The 24,314-nt window shown below is 31.3% G+C and overlaps 2 protein-coding genes across 3 annotated transcripts in view; both read right to left on the reverse strand.

Annotated features, from left to right (window-relative positions):
• Positions 1-509: 509 nt before the first annotated feature.
• Positions 510-4,529, reverse strand: LOC145332491 (uncharacterized). The gene is made up of 7 exons (XM_080177493.1): positions 4,407-4,529; positions 3,545-3,588; positions 2,332-2,481; positions 2,029-2,097; positions 1,286-1,374; positions 1,053-1,079; positions 510-531 (listed from the first exon to the last, which is right to left on the reverse strand). The coding sequence occupies exons 1-7, from the start codon at positions 4,483-4,485 to the stop codon at positions 510-512; spliced, it is 480 nt and encodes a 159-aa protein (XP_080033619.1). The 5' UTR covers positions 4,486-4,529.
• Positions 4,530-19,854: 15,325 nt separating this feature from the next.
• Positions 19,855-24,314, reverse strand: part of LOC145331462 (acetylcholine receptor subunit beta-like 2) — a 37,235-nt gene continuing 32,775 nt past the window's right edge. For both annotated transcript variants that reach the window (XM_080176129.1, XM_080176128.1), the window contains exons 18-23: positions 23,238-23,324; positions 22,947-23,015; positions 21,921-22,000; positions 21,140-21,215; positions 20,645-20,723; positions 19,855-20,058 (exon numbers count right to left, since the gene is read on the reverse strand). In XM_080176129.1, coding sequence (XP_080032255.1) covers positions 19,958-20,058; positions 20,645-20,723; positions 21,140-21,215; positions 21,921-22,000; positions 22,947-23,015; positions 23,238-23,324 — 492 coding nt within the window. In that variant the 3' untranslated portion in view covers positions 19,855-19,957. The remainder of the gene's footprint in view (positions 20,059-20,644; positions 20,724-21,139; positions 21,216-21,920; positions 22,001-22,946; positions 23,016-23,237; positions 23,325-24,314) is intronic.

The following is a 24,314-nucleotide window of genomic DNA, read 5'->3' on the forward strand; positions in this document are numbered from 1 at the left end:
AAAAGTCTCTTAACTGTCTAGAATATTATAATATTGTTACACTATAATCAATTATTATATAATTAAAATTTTTTAGAAAACATTACCTTTTTCAAATTCTGATATTGATATTTTCACTTTTTCCTCAAATAATAACTAAGTTCTCAATTTTAATATTTATAATTTTATTAATTGAAAAAATTTATGAATCAAAAATTAAAAAATAATACCTGATGGTTGTATATTGCTTCTTTATCTAGAACTTTATTTCTAATTTCTATTTTGATCTGTTTTATCAAATAAGGTACCTGGGGTTTTATTATGTTTGCCCTACATAATCATTTTTATATGTATTAAACAAAATAAACACAAATTTTCTTTTCATGCAATGTCAGACAACATTCAAAAGAAAAAAGTGTGAGTGATAAAATAAAGGCATAAGATAAATGTCACATGCGTTTTTTTATAGTAATACTGTGCTGATTTCCAGATAACAGATTTAGTCAAAAATGAAAATCTGTACATCCTAATTATATTATTTGTGCTTCTAATCTAAATTATGAAAAAAAATATTAATTTATAAGCAAGAAAAAAAATCACCAAGGCACAAATCAATTGTAACTGAATACTAAACCTGTAAGACAGACTATTTCCAATTAAATCATCCATTCCATAATTGCAGGTTATTCTGAAATTAATATTTTTTTTCTTGATTATTAATACAAACTTTAAATAGCTTTAATAATTTGTTTTTATTTCTTTATATATATTTTTATATCAACACTAAATATATATCTATGGATATCTGAAAATTACTGATTGAATGTAAAATTGTGTTATTAAAGACTAGTGGCCTCGTGATGCCTCTAGTGGTACTTAATTTACTAAAAAATTAGAAATTATTTTGGGGGAAGGGTATTATTTTCTAGGGGCGAATTGTATTAAGGACATTTACCCTCCCAAAAACCTGGACCTATGAGAATCTATGATCCTTGGGTACAGACAGACAAACTCATAGACATCTTATTACTTTTTCCCAAATACCAAAGTCAGTTACAATGTAACTTACTCACCTTACTTCAGCTCCATTTACAAGTACTCTACAATTAAAAATCAAATTATGATATTATAGTAAAGATTAGATTTATGAAAATCAAAAATATAATTGATTATTTGATTCATAAACAAGATATTAGTTGTGAAACTTCTACTTTAAATTATACAAAAAAAATTTATAATCAGTGCATTGATAATTAGTAAAAAAGTTTAAAATATTTTCAATACAAAATTTTTAAAACCAAATTACCTATATCTACCAGGTAGAAAAAGCATGTTTTGAAAATAAAGTTGCCCACAGCTTGAGGAATGCTGTAAATCAGCAATTTTATAATGGTCCTAGTAATTAACAAGGTATAAAATAATCATCTATCACATTGTATTATAGACAGCTTTCCGCGGAAATATTATAATATTAATTCCAGTATTGTTTGCTCCAATAGCCGACGGCCAAGGCTGACAAAATTATAATTTTTATTTTATTATTCTTAGAAAATTGTTTGTATGATTTTTTAGTATTTCTTAGAACCGCTTATAATCCACCTGAATATGATCGGTTTCAAAGCAATGGAAAGTTGATTTAATAATCTGCTGACTTTAAATATTTATTTCCATCCTTTAAAATCAGGACTAGTAGATAATCTTAGAAGTTCCACCACTATATTCTTTCTTTATATAAGGATATTTTTATGATTATACTCCCTGATAGAAATAGGGGTTCATGAAAAAAAAAAAACCTACTTTTTCCCAATGATACGTCAGGGACTAACTTAATAGGAAATTATATCCCTATCGTTAACTTAAGCTGTGAGATGTTTTCAAATTAGATTTTTTAAAGCTTCCATATCAGTCTCGACTAATATTATTATTTGGTAAAAAACAAATGATCTCATGTCTCTCAGATAAATATAGGGATATGCTGTTACATTACTTAAAATCCCCAATATTTAATAGGGAAGGAAAATAGTATTGATAATAAATTAAGGGACTTACACTGAAATCACAAGGATCACTTGTCCATAGATGATTATCTGAGCTTGGCACACAATAACATGCTCTAGGCTAACAAATAAAGATACTAGTATAAGTTTAAAATAAAATTGAATTTAAAGGGTTTTTACAAATATTTTGGAAGATTTTTGTACATAATAATTTTATAAAAACATCCATAGATATTCAAAGAAACTTGTAAATATTTGTTTACTAAGGATAAAATAACAATCTTGTTTTAAATTATTATTGCTATTATCTACAAAAAGTATAATATAGTATAATATATAATATAATAATTTTTACCCCAAATGTTCCTCCAATGCTAATATATCCATTTTTAAAAAGTGGATCATACTTGGCATCATCAAATGTGCCTCTACAGTTTTCAAGACATTGCATGTGGTACCCATTGTCATTTGTGACTTGGTCTTTTATTGCAGAGACATAATCATTCTAAAAATTTTATATAGAACACGTGGATATTTTGACAGGGGAATTTTAGTCAAGTCAATTTGGTTGCAAATATAGTCAATACGTTTTCCAGGGTCAGGGGAGAGGATGAGGTGTGGAGGTGAAGTCATAAGTGGTGGGGAATCATCATATTAGCCAGCTTTAAGAGACTTTTTATCAATGCGAAAATTGGTACACCCACAAAAGTCCGAATGCGACTAAACGTTCAAATGTGACAAACTTCCTAAAGAACAAATGTACCAATGCAACATCTCTTGACTAAAACCTCCAAAAAGATTTTAAAAACTTTAATCTTTCAAATTTGATTTTGAAATGTTTTAAATTAAAGGAAATATTTTTTTAATTTAAAAAATATAAAGGTTGAATTTTGTAATGCAAGGATGTATCAGGTTCGATAACATGCCGGTTGACGGCCAACATAGACTTTGGTAAAACTTTCGGACAGGTTTTTAAAAGTTAGCCTAGAGGTAAATTTATTCAAAAAATAAATTTGAAGATTTTTTATTTCATAATTTTTGCATAAGGATTTGTGTTGCATTATGAGGTTTAGGACATTTGTCGCATTAAAACATGTGTCACATAAGGACATTTGTCGCTTTAGGAGGTTTGTTGGTGTACCCGAAAATCTCTTACAATATCCTTGTATTCTATATACATTTAAAATAATTGTTAATTAAACAAGAAAAGAAATTTTAAGTTGAATATAAGAAGAAAAATAAGGATGACAACATCCATAAGTAGCGAAGTTTAGAAATTATGTATAGACACCCAGAAAAAACGAATTATTGGGCAATGTTATTAAAAACATTAAATTAAAATAAATCAAAAAACCTTTCAAATTTATAATGTGAAAATCTAGAAATCGATCTAGCAACACAATGAAAAAGCAAATCTCAATGAAACTTGCTGAAAATATGAAGAATATAAATTTATTTAAACCCTAAAAATTTGAGTTGTCTATCTTGAAAAGGAGCCGAGAAAATCACGTTTCTTCTAAAACATTTGGATGGATGCATGGACAGACGGACATAATACTAAATATTACCCGCTCCTCATACACTTTGTTGTTTCTCAAACATCCTCGTGATGCTAAAAATATAAATTGCTGTGCTCAAGGACGTCCAAGGGGGGGGGGGGGAGTAAAGTGGTGATTACCCCTCCAAAATTTTTTCCATTGCACTCTCCTCCCCTTTAAAATTTACCCCTACCGTTGGGGTGACCCTTAACCATTTAGAAGGGGGTATTTCCCCCCCCCCCAAAAAAAAAAAAAAATAATCTCTAACAAAAAAAAATTTTTGCGCGCATTTTTACTACTAAATATTTCATAATTAGAAAGGTACATTTTTACATTAGTAAATTAACCCCCCTAAAAAATTTTACCCAGGGGGTAAACTTTGGGGGGGATAATCGTATCGTATTATAAACGGCTTTCCGTGGATATAGAATGTAGAATTATAAGATTAAAACTAGTTTTTTTAGCCCCGTGGTGCCGAAGGCACTGGCTAAAAAACTAGTTTTAATCTTATGATTGTACATTTCTAAATTTGTAGAAAACTGGATATAATACGATGCTAGACATAGTTTTTTCGTATGGATGAGAACCGGTTCCAATCCACCAGATTCGAATGAATACGAGAAAAAAATTTACCCCTGCCAACAGATTTTAGGGGAGGGGGGTAATTACTAATTACCCTCCCCCCCCAAAGCAAATTTTAACCCCGGGGTAATTTTTTTTTTTTTGGCAGTGCTTATTGTTTTTTTTTAAATATAGATTAAAAACATTCCCTGCAAAAAATGTTTTAACACTTGATCACATCATTATATTATTTATTAGAATTTGATAATAGATATTAAAAATTTTAGATATGGAATCATTATTTTATATATATAAGAAATAATATATTTACTTAAAGCTATGGATGGTTGAATAATCTTGAAGATGATGGTTAATAAAACCAAGAAAATCTTCAAATTAATTGTTGTCATTGTAATTACTGAAGAAAACCGTTTCTCTCATACATTGTACCCAGCTGTTCAAAAATCCGCATGAAAACTAAAGGAACGCCGCATGCATACGACGCAATACCATTATTTTCCTCGATGTAAAAAAACGGCGCATGTACACGCATTTGAGCTTATACGATGCTTTTTTATTATTTTTCTCGATATGCTCATACGACGTACGTGTTTTTAAATGCATCGCAATTTGGACCAGTTTTGCGATGGAATAATAAAAAAAGCGTAGGGTTTTATTTAATATAAAAAAATAAAATTACGCCGTATGCATCGTATGAGTAAGTCATTTTTTTTTATAAAATTGGTTGGTGTTATATTAATAAAATATTACATTTCAAATTAAACAATTATTATATTGAATGAAATAAATAATAACTTTTAATTTAATAATTGGCATTAATTATAAGAATTAGAAATTGATTTAAATTAAATAAAATTGGATTAATTTAATCAAAATTCATTTGAAATTCTCATATCAATAAATAAAAACACGCAATCTGTCCCTATTAAAGGGGCCGAGAAAATCTTAATCTAAACTTAATATATCAACAAATTAAAATTCACTAAAGTCTCCATTGTTGTTTTCACATGTACACAGTAAAAAATAGTCATCTTTCTCTCAATAATCAAATTATTGATATAAAACAAGGATTATATAAAACAAAGATTATAGATCAAACGGATAATTAGAACACTTGAAAATTTGTTGTTAAAAAAGTAGAAAAATCAACATGTTTAAAATGGACATACGGACATTCTGGTAATGATTAGAGAGTTGCTACGCTTTCCAAATCGTACCCAACTACTACAAAAATCATCATGCAAAGTTTGAAATCAATAGGACAATTCTAACTTGCCTAAATTAACGAATAAAAGCTATCTATCTCGGACGGATGGACCAACCGACCTTAATTATAGAAAAGCTTCGCTTTTAATAATATTCTTACCTTTAAAAATTATAAAACTTATATTTAAGATATGACGATTAGATTCTCCTTTCAAAATATAGCAACAAATGAAAGATAAATGTTTTTAAATCCATTTACCTTCCCCCCATCGCAATTTTGAACGAAGTTCTTTAATCCCGTTTCTTGATAGATTTCTTTATTTTCATATTTATATCCCGACACAAACTATTTTCTGTTCACTTGACACTGCTGTATAGAAAACTGTTATTATTTGTTTATTTTTCCGCTTGGGGCTACAATACAAACTTTGGATCTTTGATATGTTACTACTTGAATGGTCGCTGATAAACTAAACTAACCCACCCAAGCTAGCTAGTAGCTATATAGAGAGTGTATGCCTACCTCTAAGCCCCCGCCTATAGTGAGAGTCTCCCTTCCCCTGTGTCCTTTAAACCAGGGGGTAAAGTCATCCCCTCTCATTCGAACCCCCACCTTATTTTTGACATTTGAATATACATACACTGTAGATTTATGAAAAGGGTATCAAACTTTAAATTTATAGTTTGTTATTTTTGCTGAATTGACCATGTATCTATTCAATGAAAACTTTTGTTACATTTTGTTACTTTTAATCAGGAATACATCAAGAATTATAAACGTTAAAAAGTTTTTTATCTGCATGAAAATTATAAAAACAAAAAACGTGTGAAAAAAAGTTGTTAACTAAATTGTATATATAGACTTCCCCCATTCCCCAACCCCTTTTTTTCTGCCTAAGTTTCCCTCCCTTCCCCACCCTCAGCTGGGTAGCTATCATAATATTTACATGAGATCATCTGTTTGGCATAGTTCAGAAATTTATTTTGTCTTTTCATTTAATTGAAAAATTTAATTTCAAAAATTAAAGTAATAGATTTCTTATTTTTTCATTTTTATGTAACAAACTTTTAGTTTTTTAGAAAAAAAATATTTACAATTAAGGCAGATTTTTTTCTGAACTCTTCCCAGAACCTACATTTATCCATTGATGTAATCGATGTAAAAAGGGGTGATATTTATATTTTTTATAGACGCAAATTACCATCCCTATTTAAATAATATTGCATCATTTCATAAAGTCACATTTATTTCAATTTAACAACGTTCATATACGACGTAGAAGTTGTTATTTTTTAAAATTAAACTACACAAACAAATTAGCTACATTTTTTAAAATTTATCAACGTTTCTGTGCGTCGTGTGTGTTGTAATTTTTATGAAAGAAATGGAAGGGTGTAACAAGTAACAATTTTATCAAATTCTCGACGTTTTAATAAGGCGATAGCGTTACATTTTCTTATAAACCGACGCATTTCTCATAATGTGACGTATGAATGTGTTGTTCAGCCATCCTCTATGCGGCTTTTTGAAAAGCTGGGTACTAATTATAGCATATTTTAACATGGATGAACACATCTGTAAAAGCGAAGATAATAAGATGGTGGGACATTTAGACAATCAAACATTTATACTTTTAGAGTTATACGGTGATACATAGAATATATTTATGTATAAGTATGAATATAAGTACTTAATTATGGAGTTGCTTCACTCAAAATATTATTTAAAATATCCCAGAAATCATTGTTTTTCAAATGCAATATCAGATGAAAATTATAATTATATCAATAATATTAAGTAGAACGATGTCTGTCTGTCCGTCTGAAGCTTAAGATCTTGGTAACTACTGAACCGAATTGGCTTTACTCTTCAGGGAATATACCTACTGGTCCTGTGGTTGTTTTTATCTATTTTCTTGGAGGGTGGGACACCCCACTCCCAAAAAAATAAAATTATTAGAAGATTGGATACAAAGTGTTATGGATAACCCATAAAATTATGGTTCGCAGCACCAAAATGTTTTTTTTAAATATGTTTAAAATAAGTGGTGGCATCTCCAATTTTTTTTAATTACCTCTTGGGGCAAAGCCCCTAGAGGCTAGTAATACAAAAAATTGTTGTCAAAGAGTTTTTTTTTAAGATCAGCATGTTTTAAATGGCTATTTCAACATTCTGTTAACAATAGGGTAGTCCTATCATTCCTAAACAAAAAACTGGATTGGAATATCATTCTCATTTAAACAAAAACTCATTTTTATGCTAAAATGTGGTTTCATTTTGATTTATTTCTCTGAAGTAGTCATTTTTTTCCCCGAGGTAATTATGCTTTCTTTTAGTAATTTATAAAAATTCTAAAAACATCCAAAAAAAAATTTTAAATCTTCAAAAAATTATTCAAGAATATTCTAAAAATATTTTCTCAGATTTTCATATAAATATGACTGTATAGACATGGAAACTTCAGACGTGCGAGGCTTGTGGTGCAGAACTAATATTCTGTTCGCCGGTTGCCATGCTCGGGGGAAAAAAATGACTACCTTGGGGATAAAAATGATAGCAGAGAAAAAAATGATACCAGGGAAATAAATGATACTGGGGAAATAAATAATACCGGGGAAATAATTGACTACCTCGGGGAGAAAAAAAAATATTTACATCCACTATTTAAGGGGTCGTTTATGTGAGAATGATTGTTTCGCCTTTTGAATAATCAAGGAAAAAGTATGCATTTAAAAAGTATCATATTGCAAGAAAGACAGAGAACAACTAAACAATTGAAAAATACAAAATATTAATCATGCATTCAGTCCTACCAGGGAGGGAGGGAACATAGAACTGTTTATTACTCTAGTCTCAAAAGTTTTATAATATTTTTTTTTTATTCGTTTGCTTAACAACTTTTTGATTGGTTGATTCATTAAGTTAAATGTCTAAATGTTTCAACCAATAAATGTAATCTACATAAGGGTAATTTTGTGTATCACCATTGATGATGTACATTAATTTATCGGTCATTCTCTTATCCCTTTAGATCCCTGGAATTACCAGTCAGTTATTCCTAGTTTTTACTTAGTACGTATAAAACCAAAATTTAATATTCTACTAATTAAAAGCTTCAGTCATGTATTTTTTTTATATTAAACTAGCGGCTACGCCCCTAGAGGCCTCTAGGGGATCTTGAGAAGAGGTTAGTTGAATCCCAAAACCAATTTTTTTAAATTTAGGTGGTACCAGGGTGTCCATCTATAATACAAAGTAGAATGATGTCTGTCCGCCCGTCCGTCTGAAGCTTAACATCTCGGTAACCACTGAACCGATCGGATTCTACTCTTCAGGGAATATACCTTCTGGTCCTGTGGTGGTTTTAGGCTATTTTTTTTGTAGAAGATATCCTTGGTCCTTTTTTTGTAGAAGATTTCCTTGGTCCTTATTTTTTTTTTGGGCAGAAGATTTTCTTGGTCCTTATTATTTTTTTTTTTTTACTAATTTCACCTTAACTTTTTTTATCATCTCTCGGGGCCAGGGATAAGGGATGGGAAACGTAGGAAAATATTATTAAGGCCTATTTCAAGCCCAGGCCTATTTCTAGCCTAATAAACCAGTTTTGGGATAGCGCAGTGGTTCGTATAAAATGCTAATGAAAAAGCTGTGTGTGTGTGTGTAGATAAAGTATAGAATCAAATTCAGGTAGCTAGTTTAAAGTAAAAAACATAACTTTTTATAAACCTATATATTAATGGCTTTTGTTAAAATGAAGTTTTTTCTCTCCCAAAATTTTTTATCTTTTACTTTGGTAATTTGAACTGTCAGAAAGCTATCGTTGGGTTTCTCTCAGACAGATTTTAGTTTGTATTATTTGCATTTTTATTAATGAGTAAAAATTTTATTTGAAAATTTCATTGCTAATTAAAATTCAAAATAAATAAATAAATATGCACTTGGGTAACATTCTATCAAGTTCTTTGGATACTATACTGGATATAATGTAATGATATAACTGTACTGTGTTGTATTGTACAAAAATTAGGGTGAAGGTGTTGTATCAGTTCCGTACTAAATTTTTAAAATTCAAAATACAACATCTAATTTATAAACTACCAAATATAAATTCGTAGCTACCTTCTTTCCAAAAAAATAATCCCGTTATTTTTGTTTTTTCTATGTGGCCCTTTTTTAATGTTTAACTCTAAGCAGATTTAATAATTAAACTAATGTGATCTAACACCATTTATATTTATTTTTTCGTAGCAGACGAAATCATTATTTTTTCAAGAATTGTCTGCTTCTAAAATTTCCGCCATCTGTGATTTGGGCCAAATCACAGAACACTATTGGTTTAGAGCGGTAGCCAATATGAGCCGTCCGCCAGTAAGGTCATTAAATTAGGCAAATGGTAAAAGTTGCATGATCCCTTTCAAAACCAGGCCGAGACCTAATTTATGGCCAGGTTTCCTATCCCTTATCCCTGCTCGGGGCAAAGCCCCTAGAGGCTAGGGGCGAAGCCGCTAGTTTTTTGTAAAATGAAACATAATAAATACTTAATGGTTCGGCTAATATTTCTAGAATTTTCCAGAAAATAATTTTATTTTTCAGCGGGGATTAAGTACTAAATCAAATAATGCATTAATGACCATGTTAATTTGAAAGTGGTGCCATGTTTGAAAGTGGTACCATTTTTGCGTGCAGGGAGGGGACATTGGACTGTATCCAAACTTTACAACCAATAAATGTTATCCTTAGAAGGGGTAATTTTGCTGGCTATCATTGGGGAAAATTTGGGATCATGATCTTATCCCTTGAGATCCCTGCATTTCTGTAAACACTTGTACATGAGGCCCATGTGCAGCGATGTGGAGCCAGAGCTTTTACTTCAGTCATATTTTTGGCATTCTTGAGCGTCAGGGTTCAAGAAACCAAAACTGACTTGGAAATATAGTTGTTCTTCAAATATTTAGCCATTTATTTGATACTAGCGGCTTCACCTCTAGCCTCTAGGGGCTTCGCCCTATGAGGTAAGGGAAAGTCAACCCTGCTATATAGAATTTGTTTTTAAAAAAATAGGCTCTGCTACAGGCTGATGCCTAGTGCAGATTTGTTTTAAATAAAAAGGCACTGCTATAGGCGGACGCCTAGCTCTACAGCTTACCTAAAAAAAGTGATTGGAGGATTTTTTGTTTTTTGGGGGTTGGGGGTGTTTCACCCCTCAAGAAATTAGCTTAAAACCACCACAGGACCAGTAGGTATATACCCTTAAGAGTAGAATCCAATCGGTTCAGTGGTTACTGAGATCTTAAGCTTCAGATATACAGACAGACGGACAGACATCAAGCTACTTTGTATTATAGATTATCAGTTTTGCCCCTAGAGGCAACTTGGGTGCACACAGGCAAACACATATCCTGTTACCTTTATAAAAGGATGAGAAAGCCTTTTTTAGTTTTCTTTATTTTCAAAAAAAAACTATTTATAACATCCGGCTCTTCAGCGCTGGCCATAAATTTGAGAGGCCAAGACAATCAAATTTTATTTAATTAAAGCAAATAATGTATCCTTTAACTTTTTTTGGAGGCTATACACAGTGGTCAAAGGGTTTTTACCAGTGAAGACAATTTAATCACAATGAAAAACTGTATCCTTTAACAGCAAATAGTGTTTTTTTTCGCTAAAATTCAGGAATGTAAAGTGATAAGACTATAGACGATAAATTAATCTCCAAAGATAATGAACAGAATTACCTCTTCTGTAGATTACAATTTGTGGTAGAAACGTTTGGACACTCAACCTAATGAACCAATCAAAATTGAAGTCCTGAAAGTTGTAAAGTCAACGAATAAAAAAACTTTATTTTAAATCTTTAAAGACTAGTGTAATAAAAAGTCCAATGTCTTCTTCCTCCCTTGTAGAATCCTAAATTTTGGTAATAATAAAGTGATAGGATATATGTTTGTTTGTCTGTTTGTACTGAAGGATCTCGCTAACCGCTGAACCGTAACGGATAGCTTTTTTCGTTAATTTAGGCATGTTAGAATTGTCCTATCGATTTCAAATTTTGCATGGTGATTCCTGTAATAGTTAGGTACGATTTAAAAAGCGTAGCAACTCTATAATCACAACCAAAATGTCCGTGCGTCCATTTTAAACATGATGATTTTTTTACTTTTTTAACAACAAATTTTTATGTGATTTAATCATCCGATTGATCTGATTTTTGGTATATTGATTCCTGGGACAACAAAGTATAATGTAATAAGCGAAGCAACTCTATAATCAAGTCCTAAAAATGTAAGTATGTCCATAAACATTATCCTGAATCAAGCAGTTTTTTAACAAATTTACTCACAATTTTGCTTTGACTCTTATACATTTATATTAGGATTATTCAGTTCTGAAACTATTCAAGTGTTAACGTCCGTTTGTCCTACCGTTTCAGTGCTTCGCTTTTATGGATGTTGTCATCCTTGTTTAACCTAAAATACACATAGGCAAGCCTGCAAAAAATGTAAACACATTTTAAACATGTCATTGCTCAGCAACTAGAAGTGGTAGAAAAATGCTACACATACCATTGGAAAGCTCATAACCTCTATTTTTTATATTGGTATATAACGTTTTTGTACTATTATTAGTTTTTGAGCTATCCTCTGAAGAATACACAAGTTTTATAAATGCAGTTTTTTCTTATATTTTAAGTTTGATACTTGTTACACAAACCTTTTTCAAACTATATTACTTAGCACCTAGGAGTTAAATAATTATTTTATATGGCTAAAATTGTATATTTTGGGTACTTCTAATTTTAGCTTAATTAAAAATTGTCTTTGAAATGTGTATAGTTTGTAGGAGGGAGGGGGGGGGGGGAGTTCATACACTTATACAAAATAAAATTCAGTATAAAGTTTTTGCCCTGTTTGTTTTTTGGCTTGTTGTTATAGTTATTAACCTGATTCTTTCTGTAAATTCTCTTATATGAATAAATCTACCAGTAAAACTTTTAAAATTGAAATTTAGCACTTTCCTTCTAGGGGCTATTGGGTTAAAACAGCCCACAAAAAACTAAAATCTAAGGTCTGAGCCTAATTTTAGAGATATCAAGCCAATTTTTTTTAATGTAAACCTTTTTTTATATAATTAAGCTAAGTAGTCACTAAAGATTTCACTTCGTCACTTTCTTTCTTGGGGTTAGTGGGATATAACAACTGGGGGTTAAACACTAGAATTTAAGGCTTAAGCTTATTTTTAAAGATAACAAGATGATTTTTTAATTCAAATAAATTATCATAATTGAGATAAGTAGCCACTAAAGATTTCATTTTGGCACTTTCCTTCTTGGGGCTACTGGCTACTGGGGTAAAACAACCTCTTAAACATTAAAATTATAAGTCAGTATCATATTTTGTCCTTGCTGTTTGTTTTGTTGTTATAGTATTCTTTTTTAAAATACTCTTACATGATTGGATCTACCTGTAAACATTTTTCACACAATTGAACTAAGAAGTCACTAAAGATTTAATTCTGGCATCTTCCTTCTAGAGTCTAGAGTCTTAAAACACCCTCCAAAATACAAATATTATGAGTTCTGAGCTTATTTTCAAAGATATCATGTTGAATTTTGATAAAAACTTATTTCACATAATGAAAAAAAAAATAATTTAGTCCTTGAACGAGAGTGCCTAATTGAAATCTATAGTGATTATTTGATCAAGTTTATAACTATAACAACAAGCCCAAACATCCACAGCAAAATTTTATACTGAATTTAAGGCCTATAAGTGTATAATCTCACATCCTCCAGGGAGGAAGGGAGGGGACAATAGGCAATTAATTCCATTTAAGAGTTTTCCCTGAATTACCATGAAAACCAGATTTATCCTGAAAATAGGAAACTCAAAATGATTAGAGGGTTCTAAGAAAAAAAACATCTACTTATAAATTAGGTTACCAGTATATCACAATGGAGTAAACATTCTGTAATTGTTCACTAGAAAAATCGTTCTTATTATTATCTTCCACCAAAATTCAGAATAAACGAAGGGTTCTAAGATTGTTTATTACACAAATATCACTGTACAGTTTCTAGACATGAAATGACATTTTCATGGGGAAAAAATATTTGTTAGAACCAGCCGAAATATTTTTATACTATATAAATGCTTTGTCTGCTAGATAATGTGTTAATTGTTTGTTTTTTATTTTTGTCTGCGGGATTCATAACAAATTCCGCGGCAATTATGCGCAAGTCCCCAAATTTAGTCTAAATACTTCATGAACACTTTAAGCTGGTCCCCAAGGTTTGAGACCTTAAAATATTGAATATTCGATCCATTGTCCCCTTCCTTCCTCCCTGCACATCCTCCCATTAGATCTTATAAGTTTACAATTGGAGGGGGGGGGGGGGAGGGGTGTTTCACCCCACTCCCTTAGAAAGAAAGTGTTAAAATGAATCTTTAGTTGCTACTTAGCTCAATTGTGTGAAAAAGTTTACATTAAAAATCAACTTGTTATCTCTAAAAATAAGCTCAAGCCTTAAATTCTAGTGTTTTGGGGGGAGTTATATCCCACTTACCCTAAGAAGGAAAGTGCCAAAATGAAATCTTTAGTGGCTACTTAGCTTAATTATGTAAAAAAAAGGTTTACATTAAAAAAATGGCTTGTTATCTCTAAAATAAGCTCAGACCTTAGATTTTAGTGTTTTGTGGGCTGTTTTAACCCATTAGCCTCTAGAAGAAAAGTGCTAAAATTCAATTTTCAAAGTTTTACTGGTTGATTTATTCATATAAGAGAATTTACAAATAGAATCAGGTTAATAACTATAACAACAAGCCAAAAAACAAACAGGGCAAAAAATTTTATACTGAATTTCATTTTGAATAAATGTATGAACTGAAATAGTTTGTGTATCAAACTTAAAATATAAGAAAAAACTGAATTTATAAAACTTGTGTATTCTTCAGAGGATAGCTCAAAAACTAATAATAGTACAAAAACGTTATATATCAATATGAAAACTAGAGGTTATGAGCTTTCCAATGGTATATGTAGCATTTTTCTACCACTTCTAGGTGCTGAGCAATTACATGTTTAAAATGTGTTTACATTTTTTGCAGGCTTGCCAATGTGAATTTTAGGTTAAAAATAGCTAAAATCTTTTTCCCGCATTTTCTCCCAAGAAGGAACGCTTTTGATTTCGTTTTTTGCATTTTTCATTAGTCTATATATGTTTATATCAGAATCTGTAATAATCTCAGAGAGCCTGTTTCAAAAAACTGCTTTTCCCTTCCGGCGACCAGTGAAGCACCTTTAGCTATACTAATCAACCAAAAAAAATCTTCTTAGAAAAATATGAGGATTTATGACTTGATTTCGCGGCTTTTGGAGAGGAAATAACCAAAGCATCAAATAAATGGATAAATCTTCTTCATAAAAACTTTAATTGACCAAGGCAAGGATTCTGATAAAAAAAACAATGAAAATATAATTTTTAATTTTCAACTATTTTCAAAAATTGGATCAAAGGATAAGCTGCCTCAATTCTTAATAACATAAATTTAAAGTACTCTTTGTCATTTTTAAAATGTCTAAAGGTTTTGATATTATTGATTAAGGTATTGCTCTCTAATAATACCCACTTACTTTTACCTAAATGTGCACAGTTTAGTAGTTGCCTAGTATATTTTATTGATGTATCATGTTCTTGATTTAGAAATTACTAGTTTCCCAGTACATTTAAAAAAATATTTTCTCATATAAAAAAAAATTATTAATAACTAATAACATTGGAAAAAGTTTATTAATTTAAAAGTTTTACCCATAATTACATTTTTAAGCGACATGAGCTCTTTTAAATTGATTAGATAATTACAAAGTAAAACTTTAAGGAAAATATCCTTTTTATCAATCAAATTTAATAACTTATAGCAAAAACATTTTTTTAATTTGTTTTTTATAATTGTAATCATTATATGTTTTTTAAAATTCTGTATTCAGAGCCAATATTAAAATATATAATTTCAGATGTATAAATTATGATATTTCTTGGAAACGAAACTAAAAGTTTCTTCTTCCTCTTGTCAAAAAAGCTCTCCATTTTATAACTAGTTTGTTGTTGAATTTTTACCTGTCCAGAGCCTGCAGCACCAAAACCTGGGGCCGATTTTTTTTATCAAATATGTAAATATGCTTATGTTGTTGAATAAGTTGACCTCTCACTTTTCAAATATTTTTTTCTTCATCTTTTCAGAGTCCACCTGGAGGCCTACAGCATCTAAACCGTGAGGCCTATCCAAAATCCTCTCATTCTAGGGATAACACACCGTTTAAATGTGTCAAAACTCCCCCCCCCCCCCCGCTTCCTTAATATAGAAAAGTTAGCCTTTTGATAATAAAATATGATTTACAGAAAAAGAATTAAATGAAGCTTCTGCCTGTATTAAAATTGGAAAGAAACAAACATGGAATTTTCCAACAAACAGTTGCCAATTATAACAAAGATGATTTACTGATTATATTATTTATTGTCAGTTTGACTTTATGATGACATTTAACGTAATTTAACAGTTTTTTTTTATTTTTAGGCATCATTATCTTTTTAAAAGCGAAGCTTTTCTATAATTAGGGTCGGTCCGTCCGTACGTCCGTCCGAGATAGATAGCTTTTATTCGTTAATTTAGGCATGTTAGAATTGTCCTATCGATTTCAAACTTTGCATGATAATTCCTGTAGTAGTTAGGTACGATTTAGAAAGCGTAGCAACTCTATAATCATTACCAGAATGTCCGTATGTCCATTTTAAACATGTTGATTTTTCTACTTTTTTAACAACAAAGTTTTATGTGATCTAATTATCCGTTTGATCTGATTTTTGGTATATTGATTCCTGGGACAACAAAGAACAATAGTATAAGCAAAGCAACTCTATAATCAAGTCCTAAAAAATGTAAGTATGTCCAAAACATTTTCCTGTATCAAGCAGTTTTTCAACAAATTTTCTTACAATTTTGATTCGACTCTTTCAATACTTTTAAATTCTAATTATTCAGTTCAGACACTATACAAGTGTTAATGTCCGTTTGTCCTACCATTTCAGTGCTTCGCTTTTATGGATGTTGTCATCCTTGTTTTTATTAATTTTCTCGTCAGTTCAAATCCTTTTAAAAGTCTTTCCAATATGGCTTCTAGACTGATTAATATCCACTAAATTTGAACCGGCTCAAAATCAGTTTTGTCAGTCCAGGTCTTCGGCAATAAAACTGGTTTTTAATCTTACAATTTTAATTTTACTATCTGAGGAAAGCTGTTTATAATGCGATAAAAAACTTTATGGTTAAAATTTTTTGTTATTCATTTAAAACATTCATTTTTAATTTTAATCAAAACTTTTATTTAGTCTTTTTATTAAAGTTGTATTGAATCAGAATGCACTTCTGAATGAGGTTCCACGACAAACGCAGGAGTCCCAAACGTCGGAGTGGACAAAAACAGGATTGTTAAAATATTAATTTAATGTAAGTATTTCTATACAGGTTAGGTTAGGTTAAAATATGAATATACAAATAAGCCCCCCGCAGGGGTTAGGCATTTAAAAAACCTAAAACATGGTTTAAAATATGTTAGGTTAGGTTAAGGGTCCACTCCTGCGTTTGTCTACTCCGACGTTTGGGACTCCTGCGTTTGTCCTTGGACCCTGAATGATATGTATAATTCTTTTTCTAAAGTAAAGTTTAAATATAATTATATGTTTTTAAGCAAAAAATGACAGTTTTAATCATTTCATAAAATATTTAAGCTTAAAGTTCATACTTTTGCAATCTTCAGAAAGATAATATATACTAAGGATATGTTTTTTATCATTTTAAAGTTGGTGTATTGGAAACAAAAGTTATGATTAATCTATGGCAAATGTATACCCTCAAATTCAATTTCGAATTTCTTCGCTACTAACGGACGTAATTATCCTTTTTTTAAATGTACATGGAGAAAGTAGCTCCAAAAACAGGCACATGACGTCATAAAAATAAATGATTATCCATCTCTTTTTAGAGGGTTTCTTTCCCACTTCTCCTCTCATCTTCCTCATTTTTGTGACGTCACATTTAGCGACTTACTCCATTTACTGTTTTAAACATATTTAGTGGCCAGGCAGGATTTAGGCTAATTGCGCTAATTTGCATATGTGTTATTCTTATTGTTAAATATGTTGTATAAAATTTTGAACTAATTTTTGTGTAAGATGAGAATTCCTTGCTTAAATATAAACCGCAAGGAATCTGCATATTTAAGCCTGCTTAACCCACCCTATCCAAAGATAGAACGGGCTAAGAGGTTTGGTAGTTCCAACCCCAACTGAGGTTAGAAGCGGAGCTACTCATGTATTTGTAGTTTAAATCTTAACCATAAATTGTTATGACTCTTTAGCATTGTCTGCACTTTAAAGTGTCTGATACATTAAAGACATTAATCCTTCAATCAACCTGTGTTTTATTATATATTGTAGCAGCTCTATAAACTGCTACTTTGAAGCTAAGATTTTCTGCCTTGTCCAACCGAACGTTTCCACGGATCTCACACACTTCCGTCACTACACAGTACACATACATAAAAATACAAAAATCTTTCATTTATTTTAATTCTACAATAAACATTACATTAATCATAATCATATTATCAATTTTAAACTTATAACAAATATAATTTAAATATAATCATAATTCATAATGTACAATTGGGGAAACTAAGAATAATTGAAAATCAAGCACCAATAAATTATTTTTGAATCATTGAAATATTTAATCATGCATTTTTTGAGCTTTTTTACTTATAAAAATAAGATAACATTAATAATTTTTTTAAAACTTTTTTTGTTGGCTTTTGAATAAAAGTTAACAAGGATGACAACATCCATAAAAGCGAAGCACTAAAACGGTAGGACAAACAGACATTAACACTTGTATAGTGTCAGAACTGAATAATCATAATATAAAATGTATAAGATTGTAAGTAATTGTAAGTAAATTTGTTGCTTACTGCTTGATTCAGGATAATGTTTATGGACATACTTACATTTTAGGACTTGATTATAGAGTTGCTTAGCTTATTACATTATACTATGTTGTCTCAGGAATCAATATACCAAAAAATAGATCAATCGAATGATTAGATCACATAAAAATTTGTTGTTAAAAAAGTAAAAAAAATCAACTTGTTTAAAATAGACATACGGACATTTTGGTGATGATTATAGAGTTGCTACGTTTTTTAAATCGTACCTAACTATTACAGGAATCACCATGCAAAATTTGAAATCGATAGGACAATTTTAACATGCCTAAATTAACGAAAAAAGCTATCCGTTACGGACCCTAATTATAGAAAAGCTTCGCTTTTAACCCTTTACAGTCGGGCCCCTTGCCGCACCTTAATCAGTCGGGGGGGGGGGGGGCGTTCAACGCCCCCCCTCATTATCTCAGTTCCTATTAGAGCTAGAGGGCTAAATTTTTTTGTGCAAGTCCCCTGTTTGATAATGAATTTCCGACCTTTTATAAGTCTAAGTCAATTTTCGCTTCCTTCACCCTTTTATTTAACATCCTTTGTCTTTAGGTCCTTTTTTACTTAAAAATTTCAAACGGCTGTAATTTTTTTATTTTTAAAGCTAGAAGAAATTTTTTTTGCAGAAAATGTTTATTTTTGTGTAAATTTTACATTATAAATATCAAAATATAAATTTCAGCGGCCGCAGCTGTACTTGGCAGCTGCCAGCCGCCGCAGTCGGCGGTCGGCGGGAAAACGGCGGCGGATCTTCATGAAATTTTAATACGTTATGTAGACATGTAAGAAAAGCTTAAGTTTAAAATTTGAAGTCTCTAAGTCAAAAATTGCGGCCACAGGAGCCTTTTAAAGATTTCTGGAGACCTGGAGGGTCAGGACCTGCAGGATCATACCTGGAACCTGAAAGTTACTTGAACACCTGTATTTCATATAATGATGTACTACTAGAGGATTTTTTAGTATTTTGGTATGATAAAATGCTTTGTTTTAGTCAAAAAAATATTTTTGCTCTTTACCTGGATGACCCTGCCAGGTTTGCTGGCATCCCGTGCCCGCCAGGATGGAGATATTCAAAAAATTCCAACTCTCAGTTATGTGTCATACCCATACTTAAAAAGTCAAGCAGTTTGGGCTCTTTATCTTTCACACACAGAAAATGAGATAGAAAAAACCGGAAGGGGGGGCGTTCAACGCCCCCCCCCCCGACCGTTAAGGGTTAAAAAGTAAAACTATAAATCCAGGGATGCAGGCATGGGGACAATGGATATATAAAATTCACTTTATGGTTGTGTAGAATTTTGGGTACTAAACCCAATTCAACTTTATTATTTTGGCTAATTTAAAGATCTTTGGCGTAAATGCACAAAGAATGCCACAAAAAGTTAATTTCTTGCTTTATATTTACAATCATAAATATGTTTCCTTCTCATATTTAGTTGTATACTCTTTAAGTTTTTTAGGGGGTGTAGATTCGTAGAAAGGTGTAGGCCTTCCTCTGGTTGAATATTTATTTTATGTGAACAAACAAATCTCATGCAAAAAAAACACTATTTTGCACATTTTTCTTCCAATGCCGCTGTACATTTTTAAAAATCAATCAATGAATAAACTAATTACATAGCACCGCCACCCACACCGATAGTGGTATACTTGGCATCTATAGGCTCTCTCATGTCATACAGGGATGGAGCCATCAGAATAATACCACAGAATCCTAGGAAAAGAGAAATTTGATGCTTAGAAATTAAATAATTTTTGAGAAATAAAAGTTAAAAGTTTGGATTTAGATTAATGTGATTAATCGATATTGTGAGACTGTTACATTAATCTACATCCTATTAGGATATACAAGCTTTTTTTGAAGTTGGTAAAATGAGGTGTTATTTCGGATTTAGGGGGTAATATAATGTATTTTATTTTTTAAATTTTAAGTCGGGTATTGAGGGGTTGTGAACGCAATTTCCGCCCCCCCCCCCACCTTGGAAGTCTAAAATTGCGTGTCAAAAGCAGGGCTTGGCAGCTGTGCATCAGCTGCTATAAGTATCAGGAAGATCAACATTTTAGAATTTTAAAAATCAGTTGGAAGTCTAAACCTAGCATTCCCTTCTTTCAAAGCATCCAAATGGGTTTAAATTTAAGGTTCAGTTGCGTCTGACGCACGGCTGCCGTGAATTCTTTAAAAACTTTTTTGGCTCACTTACATACTAAACTTATCCCCTCTAAATTTTTAGTGAGCCTCACTAATTTTAGTAAGGCTACAGTTTTTTAAGAATCCACCTCAGTTCTAAAATACTACTTACCAATTATACAAGAAATAGTGAAAAGCCATAGGAAGAGTCTGTCAAGAACCATAGCAATGTACTTCCAATCCTCAATTATCTGAACAGGAAGGACAATTATTCCCATCAGTAGCGCAGCATCAAGACTTCAATATATATGTTACAAAGTAGAACAATGTCTGCCCGTCTGTCTGTCCGTGATGTTAGAGTTGTCGCAAATATAGGTATAAAAAAAACTATGCAGATTACAACAAACAACATTGAGAGTTAGGTTTATTGTATGAAGCTTAAAATTTCGCAACAGAAATTTAGATCCAATTGAGTTATCTCTTTTGGGAAGATTCACATTCACAAGGTCCATTGTTTTTTTATGCTATTTTATTTATATATGGTATGGAAAAATTATACGATCTCTGTCCGGATTTTGCTAATTGCTGTACCGATTAGGCGCTGATTTTCAGGGATATAAACCCACTAAAAATAGAAGGGTTTTAGGCTATTATTTTGTTTCCATACCTCGATGTCTTGATCATTTTTGCGAATATGTTGAGCAATAAACTGAACTCCCTTCATAGCCACCAGAACATCAGGGCTGAAATATATTTAGTTAGTATAATAAACTGAACTCCCTTTATAGCCCGGGAACACCTGAAATATATTTAGTTAGTAAAGCTCACATTTCATTTATTTGACTATGGCACGGCTGTCGAGCCCTTGTAATTACCCGCACAATCCCAAAATAATGTCAAGAATGTCTGTCCGTCTGTCTATCTGTATGATAAACACACCTAAGCAATCGATCAATTGTTACTTGGATCCTTCCCCAGATTATCATGTACTCTAATAAGTAAAACTTGTATCTGGCTAAAATAACGATCCTTCCATCCACCCCCTTTACCTCATCCCCTCCCCTTCTACTAAATGAACGAACTAACCAATAAAAGATGTCCATGTTAGCAAGCTAAATTGACGACAATTTTCCCCTGTCATAATATCCACGTTTATTATATATTTAATAACCCAATTTCGTATTTTAGATTTTAAAAGAAAAAGTAAAAAAAATTTAATGGGGGGGGGCAAAATTTTTTTTTTGTGTGGGGGGTTATTTTTCATTTTTGGGGGGGTTGGGGGTGTCCCACTCCTTAAGAAAATAGTTATAAACCTTCCCGAGACCTATGAGAAGCTATCCTGTTAAGGAGAACCTGATCGGGTCAGCGGTTAGCGAGATCCTTCGCTACAAACAAACAGACAGACAGACAAACAGAGAGACATCGTTCTACTTTGTATTACAGATTACCTGAACTGATGTTGAGAAAGGGAAGAACTGGATGTGCTGGAGTAAATATCATCCTCGTATGAAGAGTGACCGTGTCCACACTAAAAATATGATCAGTGTATGGCTTCGAACCCGATTAACATCCGCTGGATTAGGACCGGTTCTCAGCTATACTAAAAAATCGTGAATAGCATCGTATTACAGACAATTTTCAACGAATAATGAAATAAAACTCAGAAAATTAATACCAGTTTTGTTGGCCTGGGCCTTTGGTTTGGAAAGCTGTCTATAATACGATGCGATAAATAACTATTTTCCCACTGTATTATAGACAACTTTTCGCCGATATTAAAATGAAAAATTATAAGAATATTTAAAGTAATGATGGTATTCCAACATTTTCTTATGGCTATAAAACCATTGTTGGAATAATTTATATTTACCATTTTATCCCCCAAAACTAAAAATTATCCCCAAATATAGATTTTAACCCCCCCCCCCCACCAAATAAAAAAGCTTGGACGTCCTTATATCTTTATTTATAACCTGAATATTTCCATTTTGTTTGATGTATTCATGTCCCATCTTACCCTAAGAGCCACATAGTATGGTATGGTATTGTATTGTATGGTATGGTATGGTATGGTATGTCATAGTATGGTATGGTATGCTAACCTGAATATTTCCATTCTATTTGATGTATTCATGTCCTATCTTACCCTAAGTGCCACATAATATGGTATGGTATAGTATGTTATGATATGGCATGGTATGTTATGGTATGGTATAGTATGTCATGGTATGCTAACCTGAATATTTCCATTCTGTTTGATGTATCCATGTCCCATTTTACCCTCAGAGCCACATGGTATGGTATGGTATAGTATGGTATAGCATGGTATAGTATGTCATGGTATGGTATGGTATGCTAACCTGAATATTTCCATTCTGTTTGATGTATTCATGTCCCATTTTACCCTCAGAGTCACATGGTATGGTATGGTATAGTATGGTATGGTATGTCATGGTATGGCATGGTATGCTAACCTGAATATTTCCATTCTGTTTGATGTATTCATGTCCCATTTTACCCTCAGAGTCACATGGTATGGTGTGCTAAAAATAAGAAGAAAAGATTTTAAAAGTTGATTATATTTATAAACTTAGTTTTAAAAGCCGTATGTAAAAATTGATAGGTAGGAACCCCATAGATATCCTTCCCTCCTCCACAAAAAAAGGACAAAAATATAGAAAGCTTTTGTGAACTAGATCTTAAACTAGATGTATCAGAAATATCAAAGTGCACATCAACAATACTTAAGAAAATATGAAAATTACCTCACTAAATTCTGGAGACAGGCCAAGTTTAGGGCTCTCCAGGCCATGGTAGCCGGATAGGAATGGAGTTGGTCCTACTTGAGTGGCCTGATGACCAAAAGCACATTTAAATTCAAACACAACCCCGTCCCCACGGACTCGATAAAATACTAAGTGAAGGGGTGGGAGGGAAGGAGGCAGTTTTGCCAAAGAAGGTGTATTAACTTTTTTACTTTTTATTTAAGATAGCTAGCCGGTTATTTTAGTAAGTAGTAGATGTAAAATTTTCCATAGAATTCAGATATGCAATCGGTTTTTTTGTAGACCTCTTATTTTTAAAGTAATTTAAGTTTTTTTTTAAAAAATTAAGTCGATTTTAAGGTACTAAAATGCAACAAAAAAAGAAAGAAAATGGCCATTATGAACAAAAATAGTAAGATCTTTAATTTGACACCTTACTTTTTCAATTCTGTCAAGTAATTATTGAAAAAAAACGATTTTTTTAAACCCACGAGAATAAAAACTTTGAACTAAATTTTATCATTACCAAGGCATAATAAAGAATGAGAAAAATATTACAAATTCATTCTAAGCAAAATTGAAATAAAAAGTTTACAATATAGTTTATAAACTACAATAAAAGGAATTATATGAAAATATTATATTATATTATACAGGCAACCACCTTATTTTTTGAATTGAGAATAGAAATGGGAAGGGGGTAAAGAGGGGGTAACTTGGGGATGACGAAAGTGTTGCCTGTACAACAAAATACAATAGGCCATTTTTTCATTTTGTATTTTTTTACTTTTTTTCAATTTTGCTTACAATGGATTCGTAATATTTTTCTGATTCTAAAGGTATATATGAACCCATATTTTTTTTACCTGTGAAATGATAAAATTAAGTTCAAAGTTTTTATTCTCGTGGGTTTAAAAAAAAATTTTTTTTTCAATAATTACCTGACAAAATTTAAAAAGTAAGGTTTCAAATTAAAGATCTTACTATTTTTGTTCATAATGGCCATTTTTTTCCTTTTTTTTTGCGTTTTAGTACATTAAAATCGACTTAATTTTTTTTTAAAAACTTAAATTACTT

Source organism: Acartia tonsa, chromosome 11 (genome assembly GCF_053477335.1).
Source record: "Acartia tonsa isolate MP-2025a chromosome 11, ASM5347733v1, whole genome shotgun sequence".
Taxonomy (NCBI): domain Eukaryota; kingdom Metazoa; phylum Arthropoda; class Copepoda; order Calanoida; family Acartiidae; genus Acartia; species Acartia tonsa.